The sequence below is a fragment of the Psilocybe cubensis genome, chromosome 11 (genome assembly GCF_017499595.1).
Source record: "Psilocybe cubensis strain MGC-MH-2018 chromosome 11, whole genome shotgun sequence".
Classification (NCBI taxonomy): domain Eukaryota; kingdom Fungi; phylum Basidiomycota; class Agaricomycetes; order Agaricales; family Agrocybaceae; genus Psilocybe; species Psilocybe cubensis.
Window position 1 is genome coordinate 879,155 of NC_063009.1, and position 27,438 is coordinate 906,592.

General features: G+C 46.3%; 12 protein-coding genes and 1 non-coding gene across 13 annotated transcripts; 7 read left to right on the plus strand and 6 right to left on the minus strand.

The window, feature by feature from the left end:
• Window positions 1–224: 224 nt before the first annotated feature.
• Window positions 225–2,979, plus strand: JR316_0011438 (uncharacterized protein; the record flags this gene model as incomplete). Its single annotated transcript, XM_047897094.1, has 3 exons — window positions 225–238; window positions 320–2,500; window positions 2,703–2,979. 3 exons carry the CDS (start codon window positions 225–227, stop codon window positions 2,977–2,979), a joined length of 2,472 nt encoding a protein of 823 aa, XP_047743503.1.
• A 481-nt stretch (window positions 2,980–3,460) lies between these two features.
• JR316_0011439 (37S ribosomal protein S4-like, mitochondrial) lies at window positions 3,461–5,148 on the plus strand (the record flags this gene model as incomplete). The annotated part of the gene is made up of 4 exons (XM_047897095.1): window positions 3,461–3,508; window positions 3,578–4,039; window positions 4,117–4,860; window positions 5,095–5,148. The coding sequence occupies 4 exons, from the start codon at window positions 3,461–3,463 to the stop codon at window positions 5,146–5,148; spliced, it is 1,308 nt and encodes a 435-aa protein (XP_047743504.1).
• Window positions 5,149–5,350: 202 nt separating this feature from the next.
• JR316_0011440 (uncharacterized protein) lies at window positions 5,351–5,793 on the plus strand (the record flags this gene model as incomplete). Its single annotated transcript, XM_047897096.1, has 2 exons — window positions 5,351–5,519; window positions 5,549–5,793. The coding sequence occupies 2 exons, from the start codon at window positions 5,351–5,353 to the stop codon at window positions 5,791–5,793; spliced, it is 414 nt and encodes a 137-aa protein (XP_047743505.1).
• Window positions 5,794–7,375: 1,582 nt separating this feature from the next.
• Window positions 7,376–9,931, plus strand: JR316_0011441 (putative ferric reductase transmembrane component; the record flags this gene model as incomplete). Its single annotated transcript, XM_047897097.1, has 13 exons — window positions 7,376–7,760; window positions 7,819–7,938; window positions 7,998–8,023; window positions 8,088–8,156; window positions 8,217–8,227; window positions 8,289–8,438; window positions 8,494–8,535; window positions 8,593–9,053; window positions 9,128–9,176; window positions 9,248–9,312; window positions 9,364–9,675; window positions 9,748–9,866; window positions 9,926–9,931. The coding sequence occupies 13 exons, from the start codon at window positions 7,376–7,378 to the stop codon at window positions 9,929–9,931; spliced, it is 1,815 nt and encodes a 604-aa protein (XP_047743506.1).
• A 1,442-nt stretch (window positions 9,932–11,373) lies between these two features.
• On the minus strand, window positions 11,374–11,455 carry JR316_0011442. Its single transcript has one exon. It is a non-coding gene; the product is annotated as a tRNA-Cys (tRNA).
• Window positions 11,456–11,778: 323 nt separating this feature from the next.
• JR316_0011443 (Ubiquitin-activating enzyme E1-like) lies at window positions 11,779–14,425 on the minus strand (the record flags this gene model as incomplete). Its single annotated transcript, XM_047897098.1, has 11 exons — window positions 11,779–12,166; window positions 12,239–12,680; window positions 12,736–12,887; window positions 12,935–13,209; window positions 13,260–13,366; window positions 13,428–13,495; window positions 13,551–13,675; window positions 13,731–13,831; window positions 13,914–14,049; window positions 14,114–14,238; window positions 14,305–14,425. 11 exons carry the CDS (start codon window positions 14,423–14,425, stop codon window positions 11,779–11,781), a joined length of 2,040 nt encoding a protein of 679 aa, XP_047743507.1.
• A 332-nt stretch (window positions 14,426–14,757) lies between these two features.
• Window positions 14,758–17,346, plus strand: JR316_0011444 (Cell cycle checkpoint protein RAD17; the record flags this gene model as incomplete). The annotated part of the gene is made up of 10 exons (XM_047897099.1): window positions 14,758–14,913; window positions 14,974–15,109; window positions 15,156–15,199; window positions 15,255–15,353; window positions 15,410–15,933; window positions 15,987–16,282; window positions 16,335–16,477; window positions 16,534–16,677; window positions 16,740–16,931; window positions 17,023–17,346. The coding sequence occupies 10 exons, from the start codon at window positions 14,758–14,760 to the stop codon at window positions 17,344–17,346; spliced, it is 2,058 nt and encodes a 685-aa protein (XP_047743508.1).
• A 243-nt stretch (window positions 17,347–17,589) lies between these two features.
• Window positions 17,590–18,730, minus strand: JR316_0011445 (uncharacterized protein; the record flags this gene model as incomplete). Its single annotated transcript, XM_047897100.1, has 2 exons — window positions 17,590–17,885; window positions 17,962–18,730. The coding sequence occupies 2 exons, from the start codon at window positions 18,728–18,730 to the stop codon at window positions 17,590–17,592; spliced, it is 1,065 nt and encodes a 354-aa protein (XP_047743509.1).
• Window positions 18,731–19,032: 302 nt separating this feature from the next.
• Window positions 19,033–19,929, minus strand: JR316_0011446 (uncharacterized protein; the record flags this gene model as incomplete). The annotated part of the gene is made up of 1 exon (XM_047897101.1): window positions 19,033–19,929. One exon carries the CDS (start codon window positions 19,927–19,929, stop codon window positions 19,033–19,035), a length of 897 nt encoding a protein of 298 aa, XP_047743510.1.
• A 595-nt stretch (window positions 19,930–20,524) lies between these two features.
• Window positions 20,525–21,196, plus strand: JR316_0011447 (3-hydroxyanthranilate 3,4-dioxygenase 2; the record flags this gene model as incomplete). Its single annotated transcript, XM_047897102.1, has 3 exons — window positions 20,525–20,689; window positions 20,738–20,969; window positions 21,021–21,196. 3 exons carry the CDS (start codon window positions 20,525–20,527, stop codon window positions 21,194–21,196), a joined length of 573 nt encoding a protein of 190 aa, XP_047743511.1.
• Window positions 21,197–21,946: 750 nt separating this feature from the next.
• JR316_0011448 (uncharacterized protein) lies at window positions 21,947–22,769 on the plus strand (the record flags this gene model as incomplete). The annotated part of the gene is made up of 2 exons (XM_047897103.1): window positions 21,947–22,693; window positions 22,752–22,769. The coding sequence occupies 2 exons, from the start codon at window positions 21,947–21,949 to the stop codon at window positions 22,767–22,769; spliced, it is 765 nt and encodes a 254-aa protein (XP_047743512.1).
• A 265-nt stretch (window positions 22,770–23,034) lies between these two features.
• JR316_0011449 (Oxalate decarboxylase OxdC) lies at window positions 23,035–25,086 on the minus strand (the record flags this gene model as incomplete). The annotated part of the gene is made up of 12 exons (XM_047897104.1): window positions 23,035–23,165; window positions 23,237–23,296; window positions 23,356–23,389; window positions 23,441–23,675; window positions 23,731–23,926; window positions 23,983–24,229; window positions 24,285–24,341; window positions 24,394–24,411; window positions 24,467–24,494; window positions 24,554–24,587; window positions 24,652–24,684; window positions 24,750–25,086. 12 exons carry the CDS (start codon window positions 25,084–25,086, stop codon window positions 23,035–23,037), a joined length of 1,410 nt encoding a protein of 469 aa, XP_047743513.1.
• Window positions 25,087–25,812: 726 nt separating this feature from the next.
• Window positions 25,813–27,427, minus strand: JR316_0011450 (LanC-like protein GCL2; the record flags this gene model as incomplete). The annotated part of the gene is made up of 4 exons (XM_047897105.1): window positions 25,813–26,278; window positions 26,353–26,521; window positions 26,578–27,171; window positions 27,238–27,427. 4 exons carry the CDS (start codon window positions 27,425–27,427, stop codon window positions 25,813–25,815), a joined length of 1,419 nt encoding a protein of 472 aa, XP_047743514.1.
• Window positions 27,428–27,438: the final 11 nt, after the last annotated feature.

A 27,438-nucleotide genomic window follows, 5' to 3' on the forward strand; every position in this document is an offset into this window, starting at 1 on the left:
CCGTACATTGCCAGCGGCGGTGACGGACTCGGAAAAAAGGGAATGCACCGGAGCAATGGCGTGGTGTATGGAAGCCAAGATGAACCACGAGGCTATACGTGCGAGGATTTGTCGATATGATGGGAACTAGCTTCCCTACTAAAGCCAAAACCATACCCGCAGTGCGGAGACCGCCAAACCGCCATAGTTCACTCTTTTCAAGTCCTTACCTGCCAAAGTAACGGATGTCGGACCTTCGGTGAGTTTTATGTGCTTCGATATCTACCTTGTCATGAACAAGCGTTCACGATCATCTCTATTATTTTTTGTTTTCAAATAGGAGTAACAATGCATCTAGAGGCGCGACGACATCGACTGCAGGCAGTCAGAGAGGTGTAGCGTCGACAAGGACCCCTGTTGCACGTTCTCCCAGAGACGAAGGCCCTCCCCATCGGTCACAGACTGTTCCGAACCCTGTCCCAGCATCGGATTCTCGAAGACAACCAATATCTCAGACGAGCATGCCTGTTCCGGGTGCCACGACCTCGCAAAGGCAAAGAACCCCTTCCAATTCGAAATCCAAGGCGACTTCCTCTCGTCCTGAATTTCCTGAACCGAAGAGCTCTCTTGATGGCACGGGCTATATTGTCGAACCGTACCAATCGTCTCTGCCTAGATCCGACTCTAGAGAAAGAGGTCCTTCGAATCGCCTTGCCCCTCCATCCTCTATGCCAGCACCACAAGCCTTGTCGGACAGTACCAGGCAAAGCGTGTCCTCTTTTCAAACAGAACCAAGTTCCTATTATTCGGCAGAGGATGGAGTATCTTCTGTAGGACCTCCGATGCCTCAAGGGCCTCAGCCAATCAGGCAAAATACCGAAGGCGAATCGAATTCCAACAAATACGAGTCGCTTTGGCTTGCCTCTCAAAGCCAAGCGCCACCTATGCCAACACCGGACCTAAAGCATCCACCTATGCCTACACCAGACCTAAATCATCCACCTATGCCAACTCCAAACTTGAACCATCCACCTATGCCAACGCCGAACGTTGCCCCTCCCCATATGCCATCGCCTCAGCACATGCCATCTCCACAACGTTTTGGCAACAACGATAATGACAGAGATTTTGAGGAATATGATGAAGACCTTGAGGGGAGCAGTGCCGGAAACGATTTCGAAGCGCTAAATTATGCATCTGAACCCGTTCTATCTAGTGGAAATCTAGAAATGCACGATTCTTCTGCTTCACCAAAGGATCGTTATGATTCATCTTGGTTGGCTGAGCCATCTCCTGGTATGCCTGTCGCGACCACTGGACATCCAACATCTACCTCTACTTCGACCAAGCCGACCACATCTTCTTTCAGCGTTGACTCAGGCTCGAGGCCCACCCAAGGCGGTACACGGACAGAATATTCGAACTTGAGCCACAGTCCTTCTACTGGATCAAAGCCAAGCGCCCCTGTGGCGGCAGTACCGGGCACTGCGCCTCTTCGAATCCATCACCATCCGCGACCAGCAGCAATTGTCAAGCCACCTACCCCTGACGCTTCCTCTGCCACCCCTGAACCAACGAAGCCGCCCTCCAACCAGCAACCCCAGAATCAACCTCACTCTCTTTCACAACAAACAGTCCCTCCACGAGTCAACTTCCATTCACAACAAAGTTCGGCTTCCTCCTATAGTTCGACTTCTAGACCCACCAATGAGCGACCCCCAGTCAGCCCGACACCTCACAAAACGGGTTCAAGCTACGAGGCACGCCCTCCTGGTGCATCTGCGCCCAGCATTCCATCTGGCGCAAGTGCGACAATCAATCCTCATATTCCAGTTAAGCAGAATACTACTACGGTCAGGCCAGGGAAGACCCAAGCCACTGTGACCCCCACTGTTTCTTCTTCCGCTACCGCAGCGCCCCCCGTTAAGCCAACGACTACCGCCGCACCTTCACACTCTTCAACTTCGACACCCTCACAGCAAAAACCTCCCCAGACGGTGTCCATCAGTAACCCTTACAAACCTACTGTGTCGTCCAATTTGTCACATAATAAATTGAGCACACATGTACCTCAAAGCCAAGGCCAGAAACCATCACCATCCACGACGACGACAACGGCTACAGCTACCGCGCGCCCACAGGTCCATGTACAGGAGTCGACCAGACCTCCTACTGTCAGCTCGTCACAAGTCCAACACCAACCTTCGATGTCTGCTTCATCGGAAAGCAAACATCAGGCCAAAGTCCATGAGGCAGCGGCGGCCGTTGCGGCTGGCCCAACGCGCCCGCGCCTGAGTGGGAACCCGAGCCAGATGGACACGCAGTACGTGAACATGCTGCTCGCGCTGGACGACATTCCCGCCCTGTACAACCTCCTTGCGGGGTTCTTTACCTGGATCTTGTTGGCTGGTTTCATCTTGTTCCCGGGTACCTTTACGAGCTTGCAGAGCATCAATAATACGTCCGGTGTTCCGGGACAGGTGCAGCAAGAGTTGGTCAAGGCCATTGCCCATTTACCCCTGTATGTGTTGTTTGACTGTGTGAGGGACTGCATACTGATTGTTTCTAGATTCGTTGTTGCCTGGGTTTGCACTGCGGTGGGTGTGTTTGGTATGTGTTGGTTGTGGTGGAGGTGGAGGAAAAATTATATCTGGGGTTTGAACAAGATTTTCCTGTATGTTCGACATTCATTATGGCGTAAACTGTGCTGATATCACGTCCAGGCCGGGATTCCTGAATTCGCTGGCGGGTCTGCTTTCAACCATCGCCAGCGTTTTTGGTGTACAGGATGGGCAGCTTGTGACATCAAGTAAAGCTACGATCATCGTCACTGCTTCATGTACGGGTGTTCTTGGGATTTTGACCGGGTTTTACAGTCTGTGGCTGGTGCGTAGAGTCAAGGCACGTCATGATAGAGAGGTCGGGAAGGAGCGAGCTGGTAAATATGGCGAGGGTGTCGTTGATCTATCGAAGAGGAAGGTCAATGGATCGCAAGCGTAGGACAGATATTTGCTATATAATCTTGGTTCCCTTGTACACTTTTTTGCTTTGTTGTTTGGGGTACTTTTTTTGTCCGCCAAACCTGAGATGCCTAGTCATGAACCCGTAGATGTGCCTTGTGAAGAAAAAAAAGTTCAACACCATTAAAGTCCTTGACCACATCCATATCACGGTTCAGAAGTTCGTGTTCAGATTTCTGGAGAACAGGTCGAGGTTGGGTTCAGAAATTGCCTACGACGCGTCCGGACGGGTGACGCGCTTCGTGGAAAAATACGAGCGGACCTTGAAAATTTCCCGCAAGCTCTTCCGAGCGCTATCCTCAACGCCAACGGTGCAGAAAACACCCGTCGTCGCCGTTGCAAACGGTCAGCTCGAAGGCGGTGCTACTTGGTGTTTTTAAAGATTCCTTCTTACGCTCCCTGACGATACCCGCCACCTCCAATATTTTCTCTGTTTTCGCCCACAACACTCAAAATAAACCATGCGCAACAAAAACCCTCTCAACCTTCACAAGTCGCTCCCTTGCATGGTATGAATACCGTGCTGTGCATATTTCATTGAAATTTCGACTTATGCTGGTATACGTACCACTTCCCAGAGCTGGTCTCCAAAAAACTTGTACAATGTTTGGAGACGAACAGTTGGACCTGAATCAGAAGACCTCACGTTCAAAGCCACCACAGAGCAGACGCTGTTCCAACAGAGATGGCGTTCGAAGGCTGCTGTGCGCGCATACCACGGAGAATATATCCCTGAAAAGGTTTTCAAACGATGGTACCTTCCCGACACCATACCCGATGTGCGTCCCCGTCGACAGGTTATTGGAGATGATAAAACGGACTTGGAGCATTACGCCAAACGGAAGACAAGGGTGAAAGAACAGGAAAAGAAATTGGAGGAGGAAATTGAGAAGAAGGGTCTTGCTCCAGTCGGAAGCTTGATGTTCAGAGAGGTTGAGAGGAGGATGGACGTGTTCCTGTTCAGATGCTGTTTTGTGCACAGTGTGTACGAGGCGCGAAGGCTGATTATTCACGGCTACGTGAAGCTCAATGGGAAAAAGGTGAAGTTGCCATTGCATGCATCCTCCATCGCCATTCTAACGCGTTTTTTGGTCTTTCCTTTCTCTTTGATATATAGCACTCCCATGCCAACACGCGACTAGCCCCGGGGGACATGGTGTCGGTTGATCCTACTGCTATTCGATTCCTCAAAACGCCATACGGTGCTATGGAGCGTATTACTGGACCTGTACCTAAAACTGCTAAACCCGCCGCCCAAAGTGAAGCCTCAGAATCTGATGCTGCGAAATCAGAGGAGGATCAGACCACCAAGTCAGAAGAAACTGAGGCAACTAAAGGAGAGGATGCTGCGACCAAAGCAGTGGCTAAAACCGAGGAACCGTACGTTCCATACTACAAACGCCCTCCTACGCCATTCTACCTTCCCGAATATGCCTCCCCTTGGCTCTTCATTCCCGCCTACATCGAAGTGTCCTTCAAGACATGCTCTGCTATCTATGTGCGCCATCCCACCGCACGACCAGGTTACTCTGAAATCCCTACTCCTTACGATGCCGACGGCGCTGTCATTCGATATGCCTGGGAGTGGTACGTGCAACGCCGACCACGCATGAGGTCCCAGAGTCAACGCGCTCGTATGCCAATGGACAGAGTCGTTGAGCTCGAGAAATCCCTGAACAAGGACCGACGTGCGTTCACCTTCAGCAAGGAGCTTTACGAGAAGAGCAAGATCAGTTGGAGACATGAACTTCCTCAAGGGTTTAATGCAGAGGAGTGGCTGAAGACCCATGCCAATAGGCGGTGGGTACAATACTGGGCGAAGAAACAGGAGAAGCTGCGCTCATCACAGCCAGCAAAACGGGTTCGAGCATAATGATGTATCTAACGACTCTTGTGTTCAGGTACTTAATTGCTAACGTAGATTCCTGTGATTTAAAAGTACCACCTCTCCATGTTTACTTACTACAGTATTTATTACCGCTCTAATGGAAGGAGTTGCTAATTTTCCATATTACAAACGCGCCTTTATTACTTATATATTAACGATATGGTCTGAATTCGTTGACGTCTATTTGGTTCTCCGCAATTTCGACAGGTCCGCCCACTGAAGCTTGGACCTTCTGCACCTGTTAAGGCTTTGGTAGACTAACTTTTCCTTTGGCGTGAATTGAATATGCGAAAAGGCGGGCAAAAGCGAAGCGTTGCCTGACTTGTACATTTTAGCAATAAAATTGACCGTGAGAACGTGGAATGTAATAGTACTGCGCAGGGCTCAAGCACCCGCATCTTGCGTTCAAACCACATCGCCGTGTTCAACTCGTGTCTTCTTTTTAACGATTCCTACTACGACGATGTCGGCAACAACGACCACGACTACTCACCTTCCTCCCCCGAAGCCAAATCACGCTTTTACACGAAAGCCAGAGTCCAAAGTCGGGCAATTCTTTTGGCGCCGTCGGATGTGGTTCGAGTCGACATTTGTCCTTTCCATGCTCGAACCTTGGGAGAAAATTCTTCTACGTATGTCTTACAAACATCTGTTGCAATAGGGTACCATGCTTTAACTGATTCGTCGAACAATGTAGTGTCGGTATTGGCACTGTTGTTCCTATTGCTCTCCTCTGCCATCCTCAAATACATGCCACACCACCTGTTGTTCCTACGAAGGCGTGCAATGTACTATTTATGGGGTCAGGAAGGGGATGAAAGGATTTTATGGCAGTGGTTAGGATTGACCGCTAATGAAGGGAGCTCTGCCGTGGCAGGCGTGTTCGGTGCACATAAAGAGCTATGAATACGGCATGGTTCCACTATCAAATCCATTTTATGAATGTGCGTATCTTCATGTACTTTTCAACATGCATATCAGCTCTGACATATAGGTTCTCAGATGCACCCAACCCCTAGAAGATAGAAAACGCCAGCGTACTAATCTACAGTGCGTCACGACTTACGCACATCACCTACCGTTTTTATCTGCTTCAATTATGTCTTTGGAACTTGTATCTGTGCTATATACCTTATAATCTTACTTTCTATCACCCGGTTTTTTGATCCAGGCTTTTGAGGATTTTCAACACCCCAGCTCCTGACAAACTAGAACAAACCGGAAACACACTGCACATCAACTCTTCCACAGTTCAACATCTTTCCTTTAGTATCCTGACAGGTGGATGCCGAGCAGAATGGAATTGATTCCTGTCACCTATTCCCCCCTGGAACCGTCATCAGTGAAGCTGCGCAGCACACATACAGGGCCATTGCCGTCGAAACTTCGATGCTTCGGTACACTTTGTTTTGTGAAACGTTTCCATCTTTGCGGCAGGTCTAACCAAAGGCCGGCAGCCAGCTCTACTTAGCTGGCTTGTTTGCTGACAACACGGCTTGAAATGTAGCGGGACAAATGATACGCGTGGTATATCTCCGCTTGTGCTATGCCCGCTGAAGCAGTGTAATCCGGCGACAGTCAGGATACAAAGCTTATTTCCTCTTCCATGTGTAAGCACCTCGAAGTGAGTTATCGAAATCTCCGATATTTGCAGTCAGTAAACCCTACTCGTCATTTATTTAGAGATTACGTGTGCGTTCTAGCGAACAATGCATTTACTCTTTTGTGTTCAAATTTCTATCTGTGGGCCGAAATAATTATATTGAGTCTCACAGGATGCCCTGTTTCCATTGATAACTCACCTGGTTTTTCGTTTCTTGTTCAGGAATTTACGATCTTGCGCCTGTATGATGCGTGGCGAGGATCGCTCAGAGTCGTCTCTCGTTGCCTTTGAACCCTCAGTCCTATATGACTTATTGAAGAGACATTCCCCAAGGCCGTGAAATTCACAAGGACTGTCTGGTTGTCGGAATTCTGGACTAACCTAATGCGAATAAAGGAAGCGTAATACAAGCAAGCCTGGAATCTCGTGCTCCTCTTGTTCCAGAAAATTTGCGAAAAATGCATCATCGTGCTTCTTTGGCGTTCTACTATCACCAACCTTGGACGAATTCTCACATCGGATGACCGTGCGTGCGAGATAAGATGGTGCGGTAATCTGATAAGACTCATCGTTATCAGATAACTCCTCGGCTGCTTTCTTCTCATGCCATCTCGTGGCTGTTTTTGAGGGTCCCAATAACCTTCTTTGCTCTATAAATAGTGTAAAAGTTCAAGCAAAGCCAGGAGATCCGATGTGTTCCTGCTGGGGTCCCATAAGCTTGAAGGATTTCAAGGCCTCATTTCATCTATCTACCGTCTCCGAATCGGTTTGACAGCTCAGCAGGGCACCCTTTTCCCACCTCCGAACCTGGAGAAGACTTAAAAGGTCCCTCGCGTAGAGGTCGCTTCATTGCATAAACCTCTGCTTCTAGTGTAAAACGCAGCCATGGATCTCTCTCCTCTAAATGCTTCCTTTAGCGCTCCTGGCATCGTTGCTTCCCGGGCAGTCGATCCAGACAAGGCCATTCGCGTTCCGCGCTTTTTTTCTTATCCCAAACAAGTCTTGTATCTGGTTGCTAGCTTCATAGCCCTCGTCTCGCTTTCCCACTTCATCTCTTTGGCCTATCGGTATGCCATTAGGAACAGGGTGTACTCGAGTCCTCGGCGGCCTTCTCCCTTTCGTCGTTTCCCAATAGCTGTCATTGATTCTTTGAGGGCGATTGCATTTCGATGGACAGTTCCGATCGGTGCTTCGTACACTCTCAATCTGGCTGAGGTAGGGATGACCCTGGGATACACTGGAGTACTTTTGTCGTGGACGTTTGTGAATAGTAATGCGGTTCATACTACCTCCCCATTGGCCATTTAATGATGTAATTTCCTGCTCAGCGACAACAACTTTGGGTGTCAAAGTCGAACCACACTACTACGCCAATAGGGCGGCTACTATAGCCGCGTCTCAGCTTCCGATCATGACCGCCCTTGGAATGCGGAACAATATCATTTCTTGTGAGTTAATGTACTTGATGTACACCCATTACTTTCTAACTTCAGCAATGATCTATCAGGGCTGACCGGTATAAGTTTCGACAAGGTAATTCATCCCATCTTTTACCAACATGCTAGTTTACTAACGTTGATGTTATAACGTTATCTAGTTGAATTATTTGCATCGCCTTTCCGCTAGAGTTATATGCATCTTGGTGTGGATACATGCAGGAGGGAGAGTGAGTTTGTTCTTCCTGTATTTCTACCCTTTGATGATATTTAATGAATATTGTTTTTAGATCACAATTGGGTCGGTCAATGATCAAACCCTCCTTATATTATATTAATCCTGAACTTGATATCGATTGTAGCCTTCTGGATGATGAAGCGATTGTAAACCGCTGGGTACAATGTGGAGTCCTAGCTGGGACTACTCTCACCTTATTGTGCATTCTCACGCTCCGCCCAGTTCGCGAAAGGAATTATGAGCTCTTTCTCATTATCCACTTCATTTTTGTATTGTGAGTGCCTCGACTTTTAGATGACATGTATAGCTTTGTTGACGACTATGTACAGTATGTTCCTCCTCGCTATCTATTTTCATCTCACAGGTCGAGTGTAAGCTCATGATTTTTTACCACGCCTTGGAAACGGCACTAAGTGCATCATCCCCAGTTTGACCTACTACGGAGCATGGCCATCGATGATTATCTGGGGTCTGGACCGCTTCCTGCGTCTTGTCAACCTTACGGTATTCAATTTTGGATATCTCAATCCATGGTCCAAAACATCCAGAGATTTGGACGCGTCTGTTGAAGTTCTCTCGCCCCGCTTCTTAAAAGTGACAGTCTACCGTTCAAAACATTTCCACTGGCGCCCAGGGCAAAGCGCATATTTGACGTTCCCGTCGATTTCTACTTTTCCATTCCAGTCTCATCCATTCACGATATCAACGATTGAAAGTGACGCATCCGTGCCTCACCAAAAATTGACATTCTTTATACGTGTTCGTGCTGGGTTCACAAAAACTCTGATGCAAACAGCTTCGTCAGACTCGACGTATAAAGTGTTTATCAACGGGCCTTATAGTTCCCCTCCTCTACTTATGGGATTTCAAAGCGTGATTCTGATTGCAGGTTTGTTTTTCGGCTGCTTAAATCATGTCATGAGTTGTTCCATTTCGAATGCTGATCGAAACCTTTATACATAGGTGGCTCTGGTATCGCGTTTACACTTCCTCTTCTGTTGGACGTGCTCAGGTACATTTTGCGCATTTGTTTCGTTTGTTCATTTTCTGAGTGAAGCTATCTTCACTTATATGTCGGTATAGCCGAGCTAAGCGCAATCAACATGTGTGCCAAAAGGTGACATTCATATGGGCGATACGAGACACAGGTAAGAATAATAGTTTTCCCGATATTCTTGCCCTTTTTGACAACAGCATAGACCAGCTTAAGTGGATTGAGGAAGAACTCCTATCATCATTAGAGGACTTACCCGAGTCTATATCGATTTCTTTGCAATTCTTTATCACTAGCGTCCTCGAAAACCCACAACAACAAAGCTGGCAGGCTGAATCAACATCAGATGTAAATGACCACCATGTCGTTGAGGTTAAAACACCCTCCAGCTCTAGTTCACACTCTGGTTCAAAGATATTAGATTTGTCCTGTTCCAAGCTAGAGCATGGCCGGCCTGACCTTACCACCATAATTAAGGATGAGATTGCCATTGGAACCGGACCAATATCTATAAACGGTGAGTGAATTCAATACTCTGCCCCTTCTGGCCGTTTTGGACTGAGTAAAGAGGCTGATCATTTCCATTAAGTCTGCGGCACAGACACCTTGTCGGATACTGTTAGGAAGGCTATTAGAAACCCAAGGCCCGCAGATATTCTCCGTGGGGGACCAAGTGTTACGCTCCATGTTGAAGCTTTTGGAGGATCAGTAAGTCAATGAAAATGTATACTCCTAACGCCTCGACCTGACTCAACTAACCCTAAAAGCAGTGAAGCCATTTTCTTTACATACGTCTAATCATAAATATATAGACAGCATTTGTCTACTTAGAAAACTTGACTCAATGTTGACTTTTTGATTACTTCATTGACGATATGCGCTGTTAATCAAGTCGCATCAGAAGAAGACTATCGCCCGACGCCGCGACGCGTGATTGTGTGGCTTGTTTTGGCATTCCTTTTCGGTGGAAAGCCATTCTGATGGAATGGCGCTTAACAAATGGCATCTTTGTTTTGACTTCGGGGTAGGGATCTTTATAACGGTATAAGCCTATAGTACCCCTGTTGTGATGGGCTATCACATTGGTTGTTCTCCTACGATATGGACACTCGATGCTCTCCTTCATGCGTCCTCTTTCCTAGGCGGCAAGACGGGAGAATAGCTCTGCCCTTTCCAATACCTTCAGGAGGCAGCAGCTCATCGGTGTCGCGTGCAAAATCGTATTGCCCATGTCACCACCAAGTCGATGGGGCACAACAGCTCGGTAACGTGGAACCATGTACATCGTCCCCAAGAGGTACCCAGTGCTATGCAAGTAGGCTCCACCGTCATTTCTTACAATGTTAATAGGTGCATTGGCTCAATTGAACATCGATAATACATCCACTGATATATACGGTGGCACCCCTCTGGAAGGTAACGTTGGACCCGCACAGAAATTCCACTGGGATTTATGAACATCTTACCCTTTAGAATGTTTGGGACCCAAGGTCAACACCGACGCACATCCAAAGGTCACTGTTACTACACTCCCGGACAATCCCTTTCGTTACTTTGATCAACGAAGTTTGATGACTGAGCGTGGAGGAATGAACCAAAAGAAATTCGTGACTAGGAAAAGAAAGCAGGCCTACATTATCAGCGGCTCCGAGTCTGTGCCGTCTCCGTTTAGGATATATACCCTAGTGAAATAGCTGCCATGTTTCTTGCAAGATTGGAAGTTGGTGCCTCAGAGCCTGTAGCCTTCTGGAAGGACTTGTGTCCACCCGGTCATTCCTTTCAACACATCGACCATCTGCTCCTGTGCCGTTTATCATTGTGAGTTAATGGACCATGAGGGGCAAGTCACCCCTTAATCGCCTTGTCGGTAATTCGATAGGTAACTATGGAAGTGCTTCGATAGTGCTTCACGCTGTGCAGGCTACCGCTTTATTGCTATCTCAGCACAGCTGAATAGCACTTCCTCCCCCAGCTGAGATTTGGACAGCAACTTGAAGGGCAAGTATAATTTATTAAATTACAAAGTCATCAGTGTAATAAAACAATATGAACTCTGGATCAATGCTGCCAGGCTTCAGCCGTATAACAATCATTTAAGCAGAAGACACATTGAGAGCAGGTTACTATGAGACACTACATTATGGCTTCTTAGTCTGAAAGGCAAGGTGTCCATAAAAGAGCTTAAAAAATGCGCGTAGAAATTCAAAAACATTTAAGTCCCGACGGTGGTTCGAACACCGGACCCTGCGATAGAAGCTAGACTGCAATCGCATGCTATACCACTTAGCTATCGAGACCATACGTGTGGCTCGCTTGGAAGAAATATGATGCTATCATCCCAAAACATTGTTGCGAAACATTTCACCATGTACCATAGCGGGTGCGCAATGGTCGAAGGAAAACCATGAGTACAAATTTAACAACCTTCTGAGAGTCCTGTTGAAGATAGACGAATTAGAATTGTAATTTAGCCACGGAGGATCAAGAAATTTTGCAAATACTGATAACAAAAGCATAAGTTATAAACTTCGAAGGCGAGGAAGTACGATTATGAATATCTATAGTACCTTTCCATTCTTCTAATACACAGAAAGTCCCCTATAAAAGAAAGGTTATTGATTCAATCTGAGTCGATAGTGATATATTCAGCTTCCGTCTGCCCCTGCGGTAGTTCCGGCGTTGGCTCCGAAGGACCGAGATCATCATTCGGACCATCCATTAGAACCACACCGTCTTCCTCCAAGCGTCGTCTCTTGCTTGGACTTGAGCCGTCGTCCAGTTTCCGCTTTTTAGCCGAAGACCCGTTGGTTGTGCTTGTTCGACCTGGTCTAGGCTTTTTGGGGGTCGGAGCGAGATCAATCACACCATCCTCAGTTTCCACCGGTAGAGGCCGCTTCTGCGATGTTCGTGGCGGAGTTGATGGCTCAGGCGCAGGCTTGACTTTTGGCGGAGGTTTTGGCAAAGGTGAGGGAAGAATAAACGATGGGCCATCCACAGGGTGGTTGGGTCTGAAGACGAAAGAAATTAGTTGAACGGAATATTACCTCACCTAGGCAATAATGACGAGGAACATTACGCACGGAAGATTGCAGATAGCGATGGATATTGTGGCTTTTTCTCCATCTTCATCTACTATGGAAACAAATTTGCCTCGGGTAACATTAAGGCTCGCAAGAGTGCGATCCATATTGTCATCCCAGTCTGGGTCGCTTAAAACACGCTTATCTTCATAAACGCTGACTTCTCTCCCATCATCATCCATGATGCCCTGGACGATGTCGCGAAGAGTCGTCCGTGAGGGATCACAGAGTACAGTTGCATAAGTATCCTTGCATACGCCGCACTGAGGGTTTGGTGGACTTAGGCGTATAGAGTTGAGGGGAACGGATGGCTTTAGCTGGACGTGGACGTTCCGTAGCTGTCCATGGCTTTTTTTAAGAAGATGCAGAGCTTGAAGAACTATCAAACCTGAGATGATCGCGTTTGTTGTCGCAATTGCCGGAATGATATTTCCTGCCATCTCTGACAAATAAGGCCATGTCAATCATGGTCTGCAAGTGTTTGCAAATCAGCATACCTTTGACTTCCCAACGGGTCTTGGTTTCAATGCCGTAAGCGAAGGAACGAAGGTTTGAGGCGGCGGTGACAAAGTCGAGAGTGTCGTCATCGTCTTTATCGAATGTGATGGTCGTTTCCCCGTGCCGTAGGCGATCAGCCAAGCGGTCAGTACTGGAAGCCGTTAGAAACAAATATATGGATACGTAGACGCCTGTTACCTTGAAATGAAAAGTTCCAAATTGTCTTTTAAAGTTAGTGCGCGTTGGTCCTTCAGATGAGATGTGCCAGCACTGCCATTGGCGTAACCCTTTAAAGAGGGCGAATAATTGGTTCCACTACCGCTGGCAACGGCGCTTGATGAGGTGGTTCCATTGCCTTTTCCAATCGAGAATGTCTCGTCGAGTATGGCATCATAGTCAAGCGGAGTCGGCGGCGATCGCGACTTCCACATATCGGCCATGACAAGCAGGTTCTTGATATCGGCATTGAAAACCTAAACCACTTATCAGCAAGTCCTGCGTCGTATAAATGGATAGGACATACTTTATCGAATGCTAACTTCGCAGCATTCGTCGCATTGCTATCTCGCAAAGAGTCTCTCACGACTCTAAAAGCCTGAGCTTCTTTTCTAAGCGCAGCGATCTCTTGTTCTGAAAAAAGAAGAAAAAATTCAAAATTGAATGAAAAATTGAAATAAATGACGAGGCTTACTGTTCTCTCCTTGCTTCTCGGCTTCATCCAATTCACCACCTGCGTCTTCATCCTCACCGAAGAGCTGCCTATGGGGGAGATTCTTAGACATTCATGATACAGAAACTTGCATTAGTCTCTTACCCCATGAGATAGCTCTTACTCCAAACAATGCAGTGGATGGGCTGACTTGGCGTCGACCGAATCGTACACACGGGAAATGTTTTTGGAGTGGGTTTTGGTATGCAATCAAAACATTCGGTTTCGTCCTAAGATATTCATTATTCAATCGGTATCATCTAGAGTAGCAGCACAAAAGCGTACCTTGAGGAGTGGTTGCACTTGTCCAAGATATCCTGCTGTCCCTGACTCCACCAAAGGAACCCGTGCAGCCATACACATTTTGTTTACATGTCTACGAGCATCTGATGTCATTTTTGGAACGAAATGGTTTCCAAGTGGAACAAATCAATAACCAAGTAAAAAACATTGACGGACTCAACTTACCCAGATTGTCAAGAGCGTTCAAAACAATGTCGAATTGTTGAAACCATTGAACATCATACTGAGGTTCTTTGATGTTGTCGTGAATTGGAGTTATGCGGACATTGGGATTAAATTGAGAGGCGGTTTGAGCAGCGACCTGATTCGTGGTTGGCGCGTCAGTAATGTGACGGAGTGTGGACAAGGGCTGTATATCGACGGACCGTGGCTTTGCTCTGCTTCACATCCTTCTTCTTGAACAGAAATTGACGATTTAAGTTAGAAATATCAATGGTATCCAGGTCGAGGAGTGTGATTTTTCCAAAGCCTGTTAGGACGATGTTTTTTACTAAGTTGGTAATGTTGTATTCAGCAACAAGCATTTACCAGATCATAAATATGTTGTGTTACTCACGTAGTTCACAGCCTATTCCACCCGCGCCAACTAGTAGTACAGAGGTGTTGGCAAGCTTGGAGAACAGCTCTGGGCCTAAGATTGCTTTCGCATGTGCGCTACGAGCTTTTGCTGTGGACATTTTGAAGCCAGTTATCGTGTGTTGCTTTTAAATGATTTGGAAAATTTAATGCCTCTCTTTGAAATAAAGAAAGCTCTATAGTGGTCGAACGCTTGACGAGACACAGAGGCGAAATTATGGCGGTTATAGAGCTGCCGACGCGGTGTCACGTATACGCATAGTCACACAAATTACCACAGTGTCACATTCACCTACTGACGGTCTTACCACTTCTTTTCCTTCAACTTTCGTTGTTTGCCTTTACCTCGATGACAACACGCTCTACGCGTTTTTACACGATATCGACGCGTACAGTTAATTTTTAAAACTACTACTGCAACTTTCACAGTCCAATGGCGCCCAAATCACAAGCACAAACGCAGCCTCAGGTTGGGAAGCGAAAGCCAACCAAATCTTCAAGTCTCCACCGAACAGTCAGGCTTGATGGGGAAAGAATACCTTCATCCTCAGCACCTTCAAGAATGACCAGAATGGACCCGCTGACAGCCGTGAGCATCTACGATTTTTAAACAGGCTACATCCATATAAATAACCAAGTCAAGTAACAGTTCTCAAAATCTGTAACGACTGTATCCACAGTCAATAAAATCAACGCGTCCCAGTCTCAAGGTCAGAAGTTCAAAGGAAAGGGGAAGGCGAAAATTCAGGAATATGAAAGCGAGAACAGTGGTGAAGATGGACAAGGTAAGCATTGGGCAATCCGACTTAGCATTTTGCTCATCGTTAATAGCAGCTGGCTTTCTGTGGGTTGATAAGTATGAGCCCATGACTGAGGTAATCTGTTTAGGATATTTTATGTCTATACAAGTTGGACTTATGAAACATACAGGCTCAATTGGCGGTTCATGCCAGAAAAGTGGAAGACGTACGGAGATGGTTCGATGAAGCCTTCGAGGGTGGTCCATCGGGAAAGCTTACCAAGTATAGGGTTTGTCCTGCTTCTATTTATTTGGTTTAATTACATTCCACTAACCCGCCCCGCAGCGTATACTAGTACTTACTGGTCCATCTGGGACAGGCAAAACTGCAACAGTTCGTGTACTTGCGAAAGAGATGGGATTCGAGATTATGGAATGGAAAAATACGATCGGCGAGGCCCAAAACTTCTTTAGCCAAGAATCTAACACTTCGGACTATGAAGGCCTCTTCACCAAGTTTGAAGCTTTTTTGGCCCGGGCATCGACATGCCATAACATCTTTGCCAGCTCCTCTGCACAAAAATCGAAAAATCGCCGAATAATTCTTCTAGAAGATCTTCCAAATATCCTACACTCCAAGACACAGACTCAGTTTCACGAGGCATTACATGCATTGGTGTCGGCGCAGTCAGCGAACCCTGTCCCTGTGGTCATTATCATAAGTGATTCAGGTTTGCGCGGAGAAGCGACCGACGAACGAAGAGCGGAAGCCGGGGGATGGGGATGGGGAAAGGACAAGACCCAAATTATCGACGTGCGGACTGTTCTTCCAAAGGATCTCTTAGGAGGGCAGTTTGTGACAGAAATAAGGTCCTTCCTGTTTTCAACACTTTCACTGCAGAATATCTCATTTCATAATATAGCTTTAACCCAATCGCCCCTACATTACTTCGGAAAGCTCTTCAAGCGATGCTTAGCATTCACTTTTCGAGATCCTCAGCTAGTGCGCCGTCGAAGGAAGTTTTGGATACCATAGTAGAGTCTGCGAACGGCGATATCAGAAGTGCAATAATGGCTCTTCAATTTGCATGTATAATCGAGTTTCCGGGGCGCGGCAAGAAAAGGCTAGGTGAACAACGAATAGTGCTGGAAGCTGTGACAAGGCGTGAGCAGAGCTTAGCACTTTTCCACTTATTAGGAAAGGTCTTGTATAATAAGCGTGCGCGCAGACTCACAACTTCAATCATGAGGTAGTACTGATTGTATGTTAGGTATGGGTGATCCTCCAAGTGCCTCTGCCAGTGCGAAAGATTTGCAGAAGGAACGCGACATTGATGCAGCACTTAAGCCGAGTGTAAAGCTTCCTGTACACTTGCACCAACATGATAGGCGGGCAAGTAGGGTAAATGTTGAAGTACGTTGGATTCGTTTCTCTTTCGGACGCGAATTTATGCCATTTGGTTTCCGCAGTCCCTCTATGCCGATTCTCCCATTGACACCTCATTATTTTCGTTGTACATCCACCAAAATTACACGCAATTTTGCAACGAGGTTGAAGAATCAGAAGATTTGGCTGATTGGTTGAGCTGGATCGATGCTAGTGGTGGAGATATGGTGCGACTTTCTAGTGATCCGATACACATTGCGCATGTTAAAGGAATTTGTTTTACTGCTAGTGGTATCAGGCTAATCCTCATCAGTTTCACTTGTTGACGTTGGGCACATTGCATTCACTACCTTCGCCGGTTCCACGACGTTCCCAGAAGTACTACAAGCCCGAATTTTTTGGCTTCTTGCAAAAAGAAAAAGACGCCTGGGATAGTGTTTGCGCTACTCGGGATTGGCTAATCGATGACCTACTATCTCGGGTGCGTGACCGTGTTTTTTTTTTTTCTTGCTGGCTGTCAATATTCCCTGTCGTGCAATTGAGCAGATGTTAACTTTTCTGTGACATAACAGGATGGGTCTGGTTGGAGAGCTGGTGGATGGACCAAGAACGACGTCGTACTGGAAGTGGGTGGCGTTCTCAAAGCTCAAGACGCAATACAAAACTCCAAATATGCTCGGCCTCCTCCTCCTGTACACAAGCTTTTCTCGCAAATGACATTCACACGCACAGGGAACACCGTTCGGGCATCTCAATTAGACGAAAGAGACGACTTTCAAGCAGATCAACAATTGGGCCTTGATCGCGACCTTGATATGGTATCCCCGTCTTCGATATACAAGATGGCAGAGGAAAAGGGGGGCTGGTTGGAATCTGACGATATTGACGAATTCTGAGATTTAATGACTATGACGTTAATCTTTTTTTTTGGGATGCAGCCGGTCATTGCGGGTTGTGTGCGTATTTTATGGGTCATGCTGCCAGACGCCAGTCTGCAGGGTTGATATAGTAGATAACGGCTAGAACTATTATTATATCATTGTTGATGTTTATGTTACCGAGAAAAACCGTGTCAGGAAAAACCAAACATTTATGGGAACTCAAATTTGTATCTACGGCCGTAGCTCGAAAAGATTACATTACTCCTGCAAAATATTCTTCGCATTGCAGCGCGGCAAAAATTGGCGCGCGTCACCCCATGCAGATCCCACGATCTTCACCTTGGTAAGTAATGGGAACTTCCCACTCAGCAGAACGTCCACCCTGCCCGCCCCTTGTTCCAGAGCCATGGTGATCTCCACACTCTTGAGGTTATCTGAAGTAATTTGCTCCAACAAGCGAGAGACCTGTTCGGGTGATAGTTTCGGGTCGGTTTCGATGGACAAGTTGAGTAGAGCCTTGAGTTGTGTCAGCTTGACGGCCTCCGTGAACGAGTCTAAATCAATCAAAAAAGATGAAGTTTAAGGAGGTCAGTGGAAACGAAAACTCGATGTTGGATTGTTGCTACGGACCTAGGGTGGTCCCGGAGAAGCTGGTATTCATTTTGATGGCCAAGGATTGGAGGTTATCATTTGGGATCGCCAGAAAGGTAGTGAGGGTGGGGTAGTCATCCGAGACAAGGTGCGACAGTGAAAGAGAGGACACAGTGGGAAGCACGCCCTGTGCCAGCAGAAATTCTGAAACGGCCTTGATTGCTGGGGTTACGAGGTGGACCTGGCGCAAGGGCGATTTGAATCGAAGCCCATGGGCGCGATCCTTGTTTTGAAATGTGCAGCCGCACGACAGCGACTCCAAGGTATCGAAGGTACAGAGAAGCTTAGCGAATTGCGAGAATGTGCCGAAGATTACACTAGGGCCGACGTTAAAGATTTTTGTTTGGGGTGCTAATGCTGGTATAGCTGTCTGCACCTCCTCGCGAATAACGGTGTTGCCGGAGCCCAAAATTCCAAGCGATTGAATGGTGATTTTATTGAGTGAGTTCATACGTCGTGTAAACTCAGCGAACCAGCGTTGGGAACCAGGGACAAATTGGACATCCATGCCTTGAACCGCTGTTGATATGGTGCACAATGGAGAAGACAAAAGTTCGATAAATTCGCGAGCATTGGTGTGGGATATAGCAACAGTCGAAAAAAGGTGATATCTGCTGCTAGGGACCCAATTGTTTGAGACGAGGGCGCAGGCCATCAACGTTGGTGGGTCGGAGTGGTTGTGGTCGATGATAGAGTCCACAAGTTCTGGTGGAAAAATGCCTCTGCTCTGTAGGTTCGGTGGGGTCATGTTTTTTTGCTTTTCTGCTTTTACCATGCTGGCAAAAGCAGGCATTTATAGGCGGCCAAAATGCCCAGACTAAACAGTAAATAGAAAGGTCGTTGAGATCGAAAGCAAACCTGAGGATATTGATAACTGTTTTCTCAACGTAAAGTGAAGCGCCGGGGTTTATCGATGACTTATTAGGACGTGTCTTTATGCTGCGTGGCAGATGAGATTGTAAAAGAGATATAGACAGATTGACATTACAAACGAAGGAACCCCCCAAGGATAAAAAATATGGGGATCCCAAGGCTTCTGATTGTTCTAGCTCATTGCTGAGGTGTCATACTAGGCAGTGGATTATGATGTGAACTGTTCGGAGCGCGACCTGGCTCAGGTATGCCACTCGTAAAATCTCCCGGTATTTGGAAAGTTGGGGTGAATTCATTGGTTGAAGGCTCCCTAGAAGGCCGTGGCCGTGGAGTAGTTGACCCCGAATGCGAGGACCAGAAAGAGTCGTAAGTAAGCGTGGAAGTCGATGAAAAGCTATACATGTCTTTAGATGTCAATGAAGTAGGGGGTTTAGGGGTATGGGGTGCTTTTGGCATTCGAAAATGCGACGACATTCCAGATGTGTGATTCGCCATCGATGATTGCGAGTCTACCGGTGATTCAGAATTTTCCTCAGGTGGTGTAAGTGATGCGGTGGGAAGAGATAACTCTCGTTGTGGTATGTTGATGTCTTCGTTCGACGTACTGGGAACAATAGCGCCAGAACCAGCTGGTGGGGTTGCCCTGTTATGAGAATCGACCACCACGTCCGATGATGTCGACGGCAGATCAGATCTTAGAGCAGGATCAATATTATCCAGAGATAGAATGATTTGTGGTGGTGGCATTTGAGCAGTTTCTTTATCACGATTCACGTTGTTCTCCTGGCGAGAGGAAGACGTTATGTCTTGGTCAATTGCGGCGGTTTGATTCAAACTCTGGGCGATACGTCCTAGGCTTGATGGCGCAAGTTTGAATGACAAAGACGACTGGACTGTGTTTGTGATTGGTATAGAAAATGAAGGATGTTGCTGTTGTGTGGTCGCTACTACAGTAGGCAGTGGAAACGATTTGGAACCTCGGAGATGTGAATTGTGAAAATAAAGATTCTCAACCTCGTTCAAAGTTTGCTGTTGCTGTGTAAAAATACTGAGATGAGTGGCAAAGGTACGCATGATCGTCTGAACACACCCATCCGTGTTCTACTTTCAGTCTGGCATATTGAAGTCGCATTTGCAGCTGTCTGGAGAGCTGTCATTCGGATTTCTGGGAATAAGTTTCTTATACCAAATATACCATATGATTAGTTCCGTACGTGATTTGCTTTGACTTTCTCCATTGTTTGTTTCCGGCGTTTGTCGTTTTCAGTTGCTTGAGTAGCTGGAGAAGATGTAGCCACCATTTTGGCGTCGACCTGAGCGATAATAGAACAGTCTTTGGATAGCAGTGGAATAGTAATTTGCTGTCGATATAGTGAATACGAATGTAGAAGAGATCAAGTTCAACGAAGAAGTTGAAATCTTCTGAATGAAATGCCCTGGGCGCTCAGAAACACGAATGATAACTGGAGAGCACGTGAACAAATGGCTTGATCACGTGAACAAATTGATAACTATAAATAAATATTAGATATTCCAAGTATTATGTCATTAACATGCAAAAATAACCTTCAGGCTATCAGGCCATTCCGAACGCCGTTTCCCTTTCTGTGTCACTCATGTATTGGTCAGATATGATAAACCAGTTTTACAGAGCGACGATCAAGATAAAATGCCCCTTGCTCCCCCTCTCAACTTTTCCAAATGGCTGAATGACAATCAACATCTGTTACAACCACCAGTGAACAATTTTTGCCTCTATAAAGGAGATGATTTCATCGTTATGGCTGTCGGAGGCCCGAACGAAAGGCGTGATTATCATGTCAACGAAACAGAAGTCCGTTCATTCATATGATGTTTCTTACTTTTCTGAGATGTTCTACAGGAATGGTTTTACCAACACAAAGGAGGTATGCTCCTGCGCACCGTGGATGATGGAAAGTTCAGAGATATTCGTATCGAAGAGGGCGAGATGTTTTTGTTGCCTGGTTTGCGTTGTTTACCTCAGTACTTTCATCCGCTTACGGACTTGATAGCAAACACACCGCACAACCCTGTGCGCTTTGCTAATACCATTGGCTTGGTGACCGAGCGAGTCAGGCCGAAGGACTCACTAGGTATGCTTCTCAGTAGCTACTTCACATGTGTGTCTTGCTCAATTAAATCAGATCGCCTGCGATGGTATTGCTCAAACCCGGTTCACATCGAACCAACGATTATCAGGGAGGAAGCTTTTCATGTCACCGATCTCGGGACTCAGCTCAAGCCAGTAATCGAGAAGTGGATGACTGACGAAGGTAGCAGGAAATGCCCCCACTGCGGTATAATTGCGGATGCAAAGTAGTGCTGAACAATTGTAATCGCTTTTTTCGGTACCACAGCCTTTTGCTATTTATGTGTGCGATTTCACCGCCATTCCATTTGTACCTGGGATTAGCTGCACCTTTTTCAGCAATTGTCTGTTATGGAATAGTATGCTTTCCTATGGCATCATTTGGGTGTCCTATCCATCTTGGACACAGCTTTCAATTCTGTACCTCAAAATATCTCCAACCAGCGTCGATCTTAATTGAACCTGTAAACATTCAAGCTGGTATTCGGGTCGCCAATTAAGCTACACTCCGGGATATCGACAATGGAATCATCAAGGGAAGATCTAGCCTGGACGAAAGATTTGAATTCGACGCAAGCTTCTCCATTTCCTAATTTTTCTTTCCAATGTGAGCCTGTGATATTCTCATGAAGCATGCTGATTATATACATTTCGGTCGTTAGAAATTAAACCTCCATTGGATTGGATGCAAGTTTGCGGCATTCGGTCATTCCTTCTGTCCGATCAGGTCAGATCAATGATGACACCGACGTTTACACTGATCATGCGGGACTCCTAATTGTGATTAGATGCGATGCTCAGAGCGATATTGCTGGTATAGCCTGGGGGCACTATGCACTAAGCTCGTTCCGTCCCTTGAATCTCACCGATGTCAAATTGCATCCAGAAAGGTTTAAAAGCGAAGCAGAAATGAGCGTATCTCTAGGCTCGTTCCACCGCACTTCCCCAGCAAGTCTTCTATCCATACTCGCTTCTGCCATTATGTCTTACAACAACGACGGCGATAACGACTCTTACGGTTCATCCAACCGTAATGATCGTGATAACGGCAACAGCTACGGGTCGTCGAACAACGACAACTATGGATCCAGCAATAACTCGGATTCCTATGGTTCCTCTGGTCGCGACGACAATTCTTATGGGTCCAACAGGAACAATGACTCGTATGGTTCTTCCAACAACGACTCCTACGGCTCGAGAAACAACAACGACAATGACAACTCATACGGCTCATCGAGGGGCGACTCATACGGCTCCGGCAACAATAACAATAACGACGACAATTCCTATGGCTCATCAAAGAACTCCTATGGATCTTCTAACAACGATAACAGCTATGGGTCGAGTAACAACAATGATTCGTACGGGTCCTCCAAGAATGATTCGTACGGATCCTCCAAGAATGATTCGTACGGGTCCTCCAACAATGATTCGTACGGTTCCCGCAACAATGATTCGTACGGTTCCTCCAATAATGATTCATACGGTTCCTCCAATAATGATTCGTACGGCTCCCGCAACAATTCCAATAACGACGATTCCTACGGATCTTCTAAGAACAATAATAGTTACGGGTCGAGCAATAACGACGATTCCTATGGGTCCTCCAATAACGATTCGTACGGTTCTAACAACAGAAACGATGACTCTTATGCATCGTCCTCTAACAACAATGATTGGGTCCAGAAGGGAGTCAAGGAAGCCGCTAGTAGAGCCGGATATAATCTTGTGAGTTCCTAGTCTTGACTCCCTTTTTCGTCTGTTGTTTTTTTTTTTGCTAAATTAGAGCTCCAATGCAGGATGATGACACAGCTGAAAAAATTGGTGAGGGCTTGAAGGATGGCTTGAAGAAGTTTGGAGGATGTATGTTTTTTTATCTGTCACCATCCGGCAAATACTTATCGAAAAACCTTTGCAGTTGGGAATTAAACAGATCAAACATACTGAAGATTCTGGACTCGAATTGCCCACGCCGTCTGTGAATACCAAATTACGAATAAATAAGCTGTACATCTCTTATATACGTGGAGAATTGATTGCTGTTATATCCTATATGAAACGTGGTGTGTCTACTTGACTAGCGTCTTTTTTGTTTTAGTCAATTTCGCCATTACCTCGTCGGAGAATCCGAGGTGAGCTTTGACGAGATTTGGTGGTGTCAACGCAAGCCATTGGCTGAGCGAGATATCTTGGAAAATGTCTACAAAACGTAAACGGATGACGTTAGAGAACCCAATTCGTCGGAACTGAATTGTGTAAGTCATGGCGTACCAGACTTGAGGATCTCGACAAACTTCAGGGTCGTGTTGCCGATATTCTCGATGTAGTGCCCTGAAGGTAGGCGCCCATGTCAGTATGTCCGCAACGTTGAATTGGGGATTTCTATATACCAAATGTCGGAGGAATATAAGCAATATCACCGCCCTGTGCAGTTTTAAATCAATATATTGTCGAATAATATGATCATGAAGTGACTTGCATAGAAATCGTATGTTGCAGCATTTCCTTGGGACGCGAAAAGAGTGATCCTAGCTTGACCAGAACTAGTCCCAATAGTTTGGTGCCTGGTGAAAATCGGATAATGTGATGACTTACACAAAGAAGGTCCATTCCGGCTGCGTTGGATGCCACTATTCGATTGGAAAATATATCGTCAGTGACGTGTAGCATAAAATAAAGCCCAAATTTTAAAATACGAACATGGAGTTCTCTGTATCAAAATTCTGTAAGTAAATGTGTTGATATCAAGGGCTCAATCGACGTACCGCAATCCGCCAACCTCGAGTTCTACTTCAGCTGCAGCAATTGTCTCCGAAACAGTAAACGTTCTGCTGTCTACAACTTTGACTGTTCCTGCTTCCTTTTGTTCAGGAACAACTTTAGAAAATTGGTATGTATATGGGTGTGGGGTATTGTTGGGAATAACCATATCTTGAGAAATGTCTGGCGAAGGAGGAAGCGCTGAAAAAATTTGTTTTCAGGACCATGATCGACAAAAGGGCGGTAACACTACTCACAAGGGAATATGTAAAGCTCATGTTCGGGAATATGGTCGAATGCATCCAGGTTACCCGTCATTCCAAAGTTCTTCGCAATGACGGACTTGGGTACATGAGCAAGCCAATCAGTAAGTTGGAAAGTAGAATCTTCTGAGAATGATCCCGAATCGAAAATGAGGAGAAATTCGGCACCATCTGGAGCGGTGTCTTTTGCTTGGATGGAGTGTGGGTTGCCGGCTGGGAAATACCAGAGATCGCCTGCGGACTACGAGAGTATTAGTGATAATTGAATAGCAACCCGGTGAATGTGTTAAACTTACGACGTCGCCGACCCACACTTGACCCTCTGGAGTGATGGTACTGACTCTAAGATCACCCTATCCGTATGGTTAGAAGCCGTATCGATGAAGAATGTAAAAGAAAACATACTTTCAGAACGTAAGCCCACTAGAAAATTATGTCAATTCAGTCAATTGTTAGGTAATTGAAGAGAACAATGTACTTCTGATGTGCTATGCCAGTGCATTTCTCTATCATACAGTTTCAGACGCATGTACTGACACGGTCGACAAAAGCTAACGTCACCGACCTTATAGCTCCTGCTTCAAGTCGCATATTTACACCTTTCGGCAAGAAAAGGCATCGATTCAGATAGACAATCAAATTTAAATAGACATAATACTTTACCTGCTATGTCTGTTGCTTGAGGTAGATCTTTAACTATTAGGCAGTCATCAGAAGAATGTTACTTGACGTATTAGAAGCGGGAAACCAATAATTCCCACCATTTTGTTGTCTTGCCCATCCCCCATCCTTTAGTTTGTTATGGCTAAACGAGAAAGGCCACTTGTAATTTTGTACTTCGCCGTTATCCGTTGTTGGAGGCGCTAAAAGGTCCGCGTTTTGTAGGTCCATAGGTACATTCTGAGGGCCCAGAATAGAGGCGCCAACCCTCCCACGCTGCGGACTAGGGAAGCGGCCGGAGGTAGGCGTCCAGAGAACGTCATTGGGGTTCGAGTCGGTGTATTCTACTTGAGGCTGAATAGGCACTGTTGGTGCCGCAATGACGAGAACAGTCGAACACTGCAGCAATATGGACAGGATAAGTATCGGATGCCACATGTAACGTTGATTTGTTTGTCGGGTTTCTATCTGGAGGTAGGATAGGTAGACTTTCCAAGGTCTCGGTTTAGATGTCTAAACAGCGGTGACTATGACTGACCCAAAAGAGAGGGAACAGGGATACGGGAACCCAATCGTCGGTCGACCTCCTTTATATTGTGGATATCGCATCACTGGACTAGACTGAACTTGAAAAATTGATATGGTTCGATACGAGACCAATCTCCGACTATCGATCAAGCTTTCAGACGAAATGCAGAGAATTTTTGTCTACCGCAAATGTTGGTGAGTTTTCCACCAATTACAAGCCTCGGAGATGAAGCTAGTGAAGGCCTGCTCATATCAATATGTGATAGCCAGAGGTATCTCGGCTGTGGGCCACTTGATGATTAAATGCATCATCTTCGATATTATCAGGGTCATAGGATATAACGTGAACGCAATAGTGCTCCTGTAGGCCGAATAGCGCTATTCGAAAACGCTCGTAGAAAGATATGGTCTACTCTGCTTGTATGAATGGCCACTGTCACAAACCAATTGACCACTAGCATGATGCTAGAGACTGTTGTTCGCTATAACACCTTTCATTTGAATCTCGCACCCAACAATGGATAGGGGTACTGGTACGCACATATAAAGCTCGGCTTATGATATATCGTTATATTGAACGTGAAACACTCGAAAAAAATGACGAAGCCATCTGGAATAACGTAGGGATAACGTACATCATATCCCACAAAAATCGTTATATCCAGGAAAGCCGCTGACGGACCTACGAGAGTCATTTGAATCTAGACGAGATAAGACTTCCGCATATGCACAGCATGCTCCAGCAATTCCTTCATATAGACTCCAAGGATGGTCAGGAATTAACATTTCTTTCGAAGTAGTCAGGTCTTCACGAAGAGTGGCGAGAAATGCTAGATGCGCGGCCTTAGCAAAGAAACGTTTATTAGAAGACGAATCGAGCGCATCCGACGCTGCCAACAGAGCGTAGACCGAGCCTGCGACCCCATGGCAGAGGCCAACGCCCTTGCGGAGCAGACCATGCTTGTAGACAAAACGGGCGCCCTGTTGTATAGATCGAACAATATCGTCTCGAACGCCGTCTGCCGCGAAGCCTTCGTGATCGTGAAGCACACGAAGCGTTGTAGAAAGAAGGATGATTACTCCGGGAGCACCGTGACACCACCTTTGAAATTAAGGTTCGTAAGTAGTGAGTGACGTTGCCTTTATCGGTAAGGATAACTTAAAAACCGTACGTACTGGACGAGCTCATTTTCGGAACTGACGCCCCGTTGAGTAGGGCATTTCGACGGCCAGTTTCCAGCTTCATCTTGACAAGTTATGAGCCATCTTATTGTTCCAAGGATTTCTGAAAGATGCTTCTGGATGATTGAGCCAGGACATGCTAATAATATCTGCAAGATGCCAGCTTTATAAGGTATCAGCAGAAAAGCGAAAGCAGTAACTGATAATACTAGCCTACACCATGTGCGCCTCCAAGATAGCGTTTGCGATGCCAGGTCCACATCAGAGGGGGGAGTTGGGGTTGATCATCCATTCTGAATTCCGAAGCGAGGGAGAACGCGCCGTGTTTGCCTCGGCTCATAATAGAATCGACAAGACGAGCTAGATTACTGTCCGAAGTTAAGTTCTCCAGCGATGCAATTTCATGATGTGGCTTCCCGCTTATTGAATTTCGAAGGTACAAAAGTGCGTAGAGCAGGCCTGCACGCCCATACAAAACTTCACATCCATCTTCTTTCTCGCCGGGCGAGTAAAGTTCAGCGTCCTCCAAAAGGACCTGCTCAACATTCGATTCTAGGAAGTCCTTTGCCGCCTTCCAATTACCGACAATTGTCGGCTCCGAAGTCCACAAGCCTCGGGAAAGCACAAGAGCAGCAATGCCGACGCCGCTTTCAATAAAAGAAAGACGGTTAAAAGAGTAAACGTAAGGAGGACGATAGCGGATTACGCGCGCTAGATGTTGATCGGCAACATGAATGAGACTTTTTGGCGTCAATGCATCATGCTGAAGCGGGATCGATATCCCGGCCAGGTGATACTCCATCATTGCTATTCCTGCAAAACAAAATAGACTGATAAGATATTACGATAAAAAGTAGCAGCTAGACGGAACAAATGCACCTGATATTCCGGTGTAGATGCTGTCATGTCTCTGGATCTGGAGATCTTTGGTTGCTCGTTGTACTCGTAAAACCTCATTAGACAAGGCTTCAGCTATATGCTTGTTAATAGCTTCCCAATCCTTGACAAGCACAGGGGGTTTGCTCGGTAGCGGGATATGACGGGTCTGGTTATGCTGCTTGTAAGCCATTACTTTGTCTT